This window comes from Manacus vitellinus, unplaced genomic scaffold, assembly GCF_001715985.3.
Source record: "Manacus vitellinus isolate BGI_N305 unplaced genomic scaffold, ASM171598v3 scaffold_76_pilon, whole genome shotgun sequence".
In the NCBI taxonomy this organism is placed as follows: Eukaryota; Metazoa; Chordata; class Aves; order Passeriformes; family Pipridae; genus Manacus; species Manacus vitellinus.
This window is the reverse complement of record NW_021940796.1, coordinates 1,603,094-1,612,404: the sequence shown is the minus strand read 5'-3', so window position 1 is coordinate 1,612,404 and position 9,311 is coordinate 1,603,094. Positions and strand designations below refer to the sequence as shown.

At 53.0% G+C, this 9,311-nt stretch overlaps 1 protein-coding gene across 5 annotated transcripts in view; it reads right to left on the bottom strand.

Moving 5' to 3' along the window:
• Nucleotides 1-385: 385 nt before the first annotated feature.
• The window catches only part of ACACA (acetyl-CoA carboxylase alpha), a 111,308-nt gene continuing 102,382 nt past the window's right edge, over nt 386-9,311 (bottom strand). For all 5 annotated transcript variants that reach the window (XM_018084801.3, XM_018084798.2, XM_018084797.2 and 2 more), the window contains 4 exons: nt 6,507-6,661; nt 5,695-5,865; nt 3,134-3,270; nt 386-2,786 (listed from right to left, as the gene is read on the bottom strand). In XM_018084801.3, coding sequence (XP_017940290.2) covers nt 2,660-2,786; nt 3,134-3,270; nt 5,695-5,865; nt 6,507-6,661 — 590 coding nt within the window. In that variant the 3' untranslated portion in view covers nt 386-2,659. The remainder of the gene's footprint in view (nt 2,787-3,133; nt 3,271-5,694; nt 5,866-6,506; nt 6,662-9,311) is intronic.

Genomic DNA, 9,311 nt, shown 5'->3' with positions numbered 1-9,311 from the left:
TTCGCTCACGTGGGCAAATTTAACATCTCACCTTTAGTGTGGGGACCTCCCAAAAGGTGTTTGTTGAGCAGGTTCCCAGTGGACACCCTTCAGCCAAGGGGCCTGTGGGTCTTTTCCCATGGGCTCCTGCTGAGCAGGTCACAGAATGACTGAGGTTGGAAAAGATCTTTAAGATCCTCAAGTCCAACTGTCCCTGGGAGAGGGTCCCTGTAGTTCTCCCACCACCTCAGCAGCAGCTGCCAGGGCTCAGTTTTTCCCTGTTTGTCCCAGTCACTGTGATGTTAAAGGTGACAGTAAATCATGGAGGAGGAACAGGACCTGCCCAAGGGCTCAGGTGAAGGGCACGGCCAAGCCCCCGAGGTCCTTCTGCTCCATCCTCCCTTGAGGGGTTCCACATAAACCCTCCCCACAAACATTTCCCCTGTTCTTGCCCCAAGGAAAGCAGAGCTCCCCCAGGGTGCCCAGGACAGGGGGTGACAGATTCCACTCCTGGCAACAGAGCTGTAATTCATTCTTTTTTATTAAAAGAAATTGAGGTAAGTGAAATACTTCAGCACCAGCGAGAACCGTATGGACCAAGGGAGGGTCTCCCCACCCGGTGACCGACCCACACACCTGGGGACAGCACAGGTGACCTGGGGACAGCACAGGTGATGGTGCTCTGGCAGGTCCAGACCCCCCCAGGACCCCCAGGGCTGGTGACAGACCCTGATGTCAGCCCAGCACTGATGTTACCCAACAGCTGGTTTTTTGGAGCTGCTTTACCCCCTAATTTAGTGGAGCCTGAGCCAGTGCTGGAACACTGAAACAGGAGGGGCTGCTCTGCACAGGCCTTGGCAGAGCAGCTCCAAAGGGATCGGGGCAGTGGGCACTGGGACACTTCCCCTGACACCTGCAGGTGTCCTGGATAAGGGACTGACTGGTGACACCACCAGTAGGAATTCCTGGTGACAGGGAGGAGGAGCCCCATGAGTCACCCTCTGAGTGGTCCTGCCTGGCTGAGACATTCTCTGTCCGTGTGTCCTGCTGCAGCCCAGCTTGGCATAAGCAAAAGCATCTTTGGGGCTTGTTCAGGGGGCTCTAGTGGAAAATAAAAGTCTTTTAAATCAAATTAGGGTTCTTAACTATTAAGAAAAAGCGAGTCCTTCAGGTGGGTGAGCTCCGCTGGCCACGGGCAGGGGAGCTGTGACCCCCCTGTGGCACCTCCAGTCACTGGCCCCAAAGGCAGAAGGGCTGCATTGCACTTCAGAAGGAAACAAGGAGAGGTGAGAGGCACTGGCAGCATCATTGATTAATTCTCTCATAAAAACAGCCCTTCTGATTCCTGCTGTACTAGAGGAGGGACTGTAACATCTGAAATTCTTCCCAGACCATCATTGGTGTGAGCCCGGTCCTGCCCAGACCGAGTTCTGTAACAGGCAACTTTTCTTACAGTCAGGAGGCCCGTGGACATAAAAAAAGTGTAGCAAGAAGCTGGGAGGCCTTGGCTGGGTCAGCCTGGGGGGCCCTGGGCTGCTGCCACCCCAGCACTGCACTTACCTGCCTCCCAACACTTATTCCTGACCACTGGACTGAGATTACCCAACCCAGCTGTTTTTACATTTCCACCTTCCCAGGTGAGTGACAGTCCCTTCCCCTCCCCAGCCTGCACCAGGACCAGCCCAGCACAGGCAGCTCCGTTCCAGCTCCGGAGCAGAGGGGGGAGATGAAGAAAAGCTCCTTGGATCCTTCTGCAGTTCTAACCCCACTGGAATATTTGGCTCTGTCCTTTCTCCCCTCTCACCCCAGCTGGCTGGATCAGCCTCCTGCTACTGATAGGAAAGGGATGGGCACTTGCAGCCAGTGGGGCTGCCACATTGTTATCCATCAAAACAAGCGGGGAAGGGAAAGCAAAAACACTGAGCAGCTGCACTTTGGTCTCTTCTTTTACCTCCTCCCAGAAGGGCCCCTCACACAGTTCACTGACCTGTTCTAAAGGAATTGGGCACAAAGGCAAAGCGAGCGGGGGGTCAGCGCCCAAAATCCTGCCCCGCCACCTTCGCAGCCCTGGGAAGCCCGGGAGCCTCCTGGGGGCACAGGGACAGCCCTGGCCACAGCGGCTGAAGGCTGGTTTTCTGCTACTGAAGAAACAAGACAGACGTGTGACACACAAATCACCCCTGACAGGGCCGAGGGGCTGCCGGGGGGGCTCCCACCCGCTCCCGAGGCAGAGCCCGCCCGGGTGACAGGGGTGACATTGGCACTTGTCAGCGCGGAGCTGGGTGGGAGGGGGAAGGCAGGCAGGGGCACGGGGGGGCCACCCACAGCCCCTGCTCTGCCGTGCCAAGGCCTCACGGTACCGGAGCACCTTCATCGCCCGGCGGAGCCGACGGCGCCCGGACGCCGCTCCAGTCGTTCAATAAATAAGGTACAGCAGCACAGCCGGGACTCAGTTCCGCAGGCGCTTGTGTTTATACATTTCCCTCATGTCCCTGGCCAGGGGACACGCTTCCCCTGGTCAGCCTGGTCGGAAAAGAGAAAGCTGTCCCTGTTGGCAGCGTTTCCCTGAGCCTCCCCGTGGCGGCACAGCGGGCACAGCCGAGACACAAAGGGCAGTTGGGAGCTCCCAGTTTTCTCCTCGGCGGCGCCGGGCAGGGGGAGCGCGGGGGAATCGATGCTCTTACGTTGAGGAAGGAGAGTCCATTGTGGAGAGGATCCGCACGACCTCGGCTCGCTGGGTGGGTGATATATGCTGGGTCATGTGCACTATGGAATCCATGGCAACCTCCGGATTGGCCTGGACCAGGCTGGAGAGAGGAGGGAGGTGAGTGACGGCCCCGGCACCTCCAGAGCATCCAACGGCTCCGGCCGGCCGGGGGGGCTGGAATATGGGGCTGTGGGAGACTGGACACAGCACTGGGTGAGCTGTGAGAGCCGAGCTCTGCTCCCTGCGGCCACTTCCCTTGCTGGTGGCAGACGGGCTCAGACACACGTGGGGATTGGAATCCCGAGAGGCTGGAGTGTGTGGACCTGGGATATGGGAGGGCAGGAGCTCCGGAGTGAGCCCCGACCCCACCAGCAGCACTTGCCAAGGGCACCCACATTCCCCCTCCCAGGTGATTTCTAACATCCCAGCTCCCAGGGCAGCCCTCACCTCCGGATCTGCTTGAGGACATAATCCCTCGAGATGTATTTGATGTTCTCCTCCACGACCGAGCGAACGCCCTCCTCCTCCGTCAGCTGCTTCTCCAGCCACTCCACCAGGTCCTTGTTGCTGTCCCACAGATATGCCTGCCAAAATCCCACAGGGTCAGCCCATTCCCAGCCCTGGCCACCCCTGCCCACACACCAATCCCCAAATGTAGCCCACTGGCAGCTGGGGTGACACATCTGGCTGGGGCTTCCACAAACACAACTAACAATTAGCAAAAATCCAAACTTTTTTTTTGCCTCTCCTGCCATAAACGTGACAGAAAGGAACCCAGGAGGTGGTTCCTTGGCCAGTGCTGCAGCCGAACGAGCTGCATCACTCCCCTGGGATGGATGTCCCAGATAAATCCCAGCTTCCCTCGTGATCAGCTGCCCAAATTCAGGTGGAACACAGCTGCCCCTGAGATGCAGCTGATCTGGGGCTTCTCCCAGTGCTAAACCATCATGGGACCCATGAGTCCCCACCACCTCCAGAGTGACCCCGTGTTGGTGTCCCCCAGCAATCACAGGATCCCTGATCCAGCCCTGGGGCCAAACAGCCCCTCGGGCAGGTGTGAGCACAGCAGAGCAGGTTGGGGTGTCTGGAACCCTCAGCAACAACCCCTTCTTTGCCTTTTGCAAGATCATTTCACCTGATATTTGCTAGATAGTTGACTACGCAATAATTCAGGAGTGTGTGAGCCCCTAATAGCCTTCTCGCTCCTCTCCTCTCCTCTCATTTTCTTTACAAATCATTTAAGAATCGTTTTGTTAATGGTTTCCGGAAAAGCAAGTACTGCCATTAGCACTCATTCATATTTATGTCATTTTATTTGGGTAATTAAACACAAAGCTCCTCATTTAAAGGTGCACTATCCTTCTCTGTTATCACTAACCAAGTCAAAGTCAGAATGACAATGAGCTGGGTGCTGTGATGCCGTGGTGGCACCTTCCTGGCACCCCCTGGAGCCCCCTCGGACCCCCCTGGCACCCACTGCTGTGCCAGTGGGCCACAGAATCATGGAATCACAGAATTGTTAAGGTTGGAAAAGCCCCTAAGATCATCGAGTCCAGCTGTTCCCCCAGCACTGCCAAGGCCACCACTGACCCGTCCCCAAGTGCCTCATCCACACGGCTTTTAAATCCCTCCCAGGGTGGGGACTCCACCACCTCCCTGGGCAGCCCCTTCCAATGCTTGACCACCCTTTCAGTAAAGAAATTTTCCCTGATGTCCAGTTTAAACCTCCCCTGGCACAGCCTGAGGTCATTTCCTCTCATCCTGTCCCTTGTTCCCTGGGAGCAGAGCCCGAGCCCCCTCAGCTCCCCTCTCTTGTCAGGGAGTTGCAGAGCCAGAAGGTCCCCCCTGAGTCTCCTTTTCTGCAGGATGAGCCCCCCCAGCTCCCTCAGCATCATCCAAGTACCTCCTCACTGCCCATCCTTCATTTAATAATTTCCCAAGTCCAGAGTCCCTCTTCCCTGGGACTCTCAGGATCAGCTCCTTCCTGCTGAGGGTGTTGCTACACCCACAGGTGAGAGCCATGAGGAGTCATGGAATGCTTTGGGTTGGAAGGGGCCTTGCAGCCCATCCAGTCCCACCCCTGCCATGGACAGGGACACCTTCCACTATCCCAGGTTGCTCCAAGCCCCGTCCAGCCTGGCCTTGGACACTTCCAGGGATGGGGCAGCCACAGCTTCTCTGGGCAACCTGTGCCAGGGCCTCCCCACCCTGACAGGGAGGAATTCCTTCCTGCCCCAGGTGCAGGGCCCATCCCAGCCCCGGACACGCTTCAATAAAAACCAGGATTATTTTATTTTCTTGAACGCTGTGATTGTCTCGAGCCAGTGATGTCACTCCTAGATTTTGCTTATTTCATTGTTTTTTCCTTATTATTATTTTAAACTCGTCAGGTTTCACTCCCTGGCTCTGCCCCTGCCATGCAGCAACATTCCCTGCATACAAAGGAAGATTCCAGGGAAGGGGGGAAAAAAACCCCCAACCCAGGAAGCCGCGATACAGTCGCAGACCTGCGTAAAGCTCCATTTACCCAAGAATCCCAAAGCTTTTAGTTTAGGAGAATATTTAATACTCTTATTAATCATTTTTAATCCGTTTGCTTTTAATTAAGAAACAGCATGATGCTTCCCTATCAACATATGCCAGGGAGCAGATTAATTGTGGCTTAAGATAACTCTCCTTGATTGGTGTAATGTATTAGCTAACGAGCTGCCCGCTTTTGGAGACGCTCAGACACTACCTTGGAAAGGCTGCTGCCCTCCAGAGAACATTCCCCCCCCTTCTCTGGAACCCCTGAGTGTTTGGGACTTTAAAAACAGAATAAAATAAAAATAGAATAAAAACTAAAACTAAAAAAAAAAAAAAAAATTAAAAACAATAAAATTAAAACGATAACATAAAATAAAACAAAATAAACCAGAATAGAATAGAATAAAATAAAATAAAATAGAACAAAGTAAAATAGAACAGAGTAAAATAAAATAATGTAAAATATGAAGTAAAATAAATACCTTCACTGTCCCTTCAACCTCCACAAACCAGCGCCTCAGCATGGCCTGGATCTGCCCGTCTGTCAGCTCGGGGTTGGCATCGTGGATCTTCTGTTTCACCACGTCCTCCAGGAGCAGCCGCCTCAGCCTCCAGTAGAAGAAGGTACGGGAAGTTTTCCAGTCCAGAACATCCTGCCCAAGACACAAGTGGAGAAGGGGAAATGAGTGAGGGACAGTATCTACATGGAGAGATAAATACACCTTATTCCCAAAGGCAAGAACAGGCTTGGACTCATCCTGTACGTGGTTATACCCCAGCACAAGAGAAATACGGAGATTCCCATGTCTGAGGACTTCCACCCTGTCACACCATTTGGTCACCAGGAACTACACAGAATCATTGAATCCTAGAAAGCTTTGGGTTGGAAAGCTCCTAGAAAGCTTCCACTAGACCAAGTTGCTCCAAGCCCCATCCAACCTGGCCTTGAACACCTCCAGCCCCCTCTGCCTCCCACAAACCTCCTTCCTTCTGCAAAAAGAGATGGAGCTTCCCAAATGAGCAGCACTGCCTCGGCTGGGACACTCACACCCCAGGGGGAGGGACTAGAAAAATCTCACTGGCCACAGTAAAGCTGCTGGTGAACCCCAGGAGTGTGGGGTCTCACATGGAGCAGGTTCAGGTGCTGGGACACCCCATGTCCTGGGGCCAGCAAACCATGGAGAGGGCAGCAACAGTCCTGGGGCAGAGGGTTGTCTGTGGTACCACTGGAGACCATCCCTTCCCACGTGCCAAACCCTCCAAGCACATCCCCAGGGAGGCTCTGGATACTCACAGTGATGGCCCCTTTCTCCTGCATCCGCCCGGGCGTGTCGTGCAGGTCCGCGAACTGCACGGCCACCTGCTGGTACATGGGCAGCAGGAACTCCTCCCGCTCCTTCAGCTTGGCCTCCAGCTCCTTCCTGTCAGCTGGGCTCAGCTCGGGGGTACCTGCAACCACAGCCACACCTCAGACACCTGGGGAAGCCCGGGGGGGGCAGGGATGCAGCTCCAGGCAGTCCAGGACAGAGCCCAGAACCGCCAGCTCCCTGCAGAGTCCGAGTCAAATCTCGGAGTTCCAGCCCGGATTTCCTGCCACGGATATTCAGGCAAGAGCTTTGAGGGTGTTTTCACCGTGGAAACTCTATTGCATTTAAATGCCAACGATCTGAGCCATCAATTAAGTGACATTTACGGGACTTACTCCTAAAAAAGAATAATGTCCCAACACACAGTTCATTTAGCAAGGAACACGGACGGTGTAAAACCACCCCCACATTTCAAGCTCTCCTTTAGGCTGGTTCCTACTGGAGCCCACTCCAGGGGCTCTGGCATCACAGCAGGAAGCCAGAGCAATCCCAGCCCAACAAGAACAGATTAAACCACCGGGCAGAAGCTTTACAAAACCCTCCCCAAGAGGGAAAACCTTCACACAGCACAAAACCCAACGGCAGAACTCGCTGTCACCGCACCCGAACGGGCTCACAGAAGGTGATCAGGCAAATTCACGCAAGGAAAGTCCATCACAGGCTTCTAAGCATGAAGATCAGATATTAACCTGTTCTAAGAAAGCCTCTAAACCACACCTGGAAGCTGAGACAGCATCCTGGGGGAAGCATCCCACGATGCTCCTGCTCTTTCCGTGCACATCCACGGCTCACCCCAACGGACACGATGACCCAGGGCTGCTGCTCCAAAGGGATGAGACCCCAGTGGCCTGAGCACCCCAGTCTCTTGCTCACACACACATATATATATCCTTTTTTCCAAGCCACAGGCCATCCAGACAACGATCCTTTCCAGGGAAGGAATGTTTTTACGTGCCTACCAATATAAATGTTACCTAACCTTTCGAATGCGAGTAAGAAGGTTTTAATTAAGAGAAGCTCCCCTTATAACCTTCAGAATAAAAAATTATCTATATTTATCCACGTTAAACTGCCAGGCTCCCTGCTTTTAATGGCAATACATGCACTTAAGGCAGCACCGCTCGTGAATTCCGGCCTCTGCCACCCAGAGTCCACCCAGCCAGGCCCAGTAATGATTTAGGTGAGATTAACAAATATGTCAATGTCTATTTTCTGCTTAATTTAAAAGCAGCGTCTATAAAGATTTTTGACTTCTGAACCCTGTTCTCCTGGAAGAAAGAAGGTAACAATGAGGAGGGGGGATAAAGAGTGATTATCCCATCATCGATCGTTTGTCAGGAGCATTTCTTATTCACTGGACTATTGTAAAAAGCTAAGCTCTCGATCAATCCCGTAAGCCCCCTGTACAATTAAATATCTGGGAATGGTTTTCTTTCTTTCCTAGTCAGATCTTGAGGCCTCGGGGTTTTTCAGAAAGCTGGGGCTTTATTTATTTATTTCCGGGGGGAAAAAAAAAAAAAAAAAAAAAGAAGTCTCCTTCCACAAATCTTACCCTGGCAAGGAGAGGGGAGTTAAAATATGGGATTCCTTTGCTCTAAAGGTACTTGACAGTTAATGAAACTGTTCAAGTTTAAATCATAGGAACATTATAGACCTCTAGGTATGGATTGGCTGCTAATCAATAGGGAAACAAAAGAAGCAGCGCTCTGAGACAGCCACATTCCAAGAGGAGGGAATGGCATGCAGGTGGGGCACCACGGCAATTTAAAGGAAGAAAGAACATGTGTGACCTTCCCGACTTGGCAGGCAGCACAGGACACTCTCCAAGGCAGCTCTGGAAGTGCCATGAAGTGTCACATTTATCCTGGGCTGCAGTTTGCTCTGCAGCCTCCACGGCCGTCACTACGGATCGTGCCAGGATCACCCCAGAGTGATCAGAGGAGGCCGTTTAACATCTTCATCCTGCTCCCAACACCTCCAAAGCCCACCAAGGGTGGTGAGCACAGCAAGATCTCTTTGTTCTGCAGAACTGTCTTTTCTCTTTGCTTTTTCATTCAGTAGCAAAACTGCCTTAAACAGGCTGAACAAATGCCCCGGGGAAGAGGCAACGTCGGGGCACCCGAAAGATTTGGAGAGTCCAAAGCTCACCAAAACCCTCTGCACAAACACACCCAGTTAAACCAACAAAGCCTGGTTTAAAACCACACATAGGAAATGTTTAACCTAAAATGCTCCTAGATGCATCCATACAGGATGTATTTATTCCCAAATGCTTCCTGAAGGAAGCTGGTGGCTCGTGCCTGCCTGTCCCCATCGTCCCCTCTCTGCCATCTCCCCAGGGGGTGACTCCAGCCTCCCCATCCAGCTGCCACAGCCTGGATCAGGGCTTCCCACAACCTTTAGGAGCAGAGTGGGGCTTTTAAATATGGCCAGTTTAACAGGTTAAACAAAATGACCTCAAGGAAGGTTCCCTCTGACTGCAGAGCCAGGGAGCTGCTGAGTCCATGTGCTTGTTTATGGCTCCTAAGCTGTTCCAAGGTGGGGTTTACTCCCTCACCCTCAGGATAGCCAAGCACTTGTCCATTTTCCTGCTTTTCCCTCAAACAAGCACTCAAAGATATGGGCAAACCCAACCTGCCACCACAGAGACCGGGTGTGACCTGTCCTTGGTGCCTCAGGATCCTCTTACCTGAATCTCACCTTCTCTTCCTCTGCCTTTGACAAAACTCTAG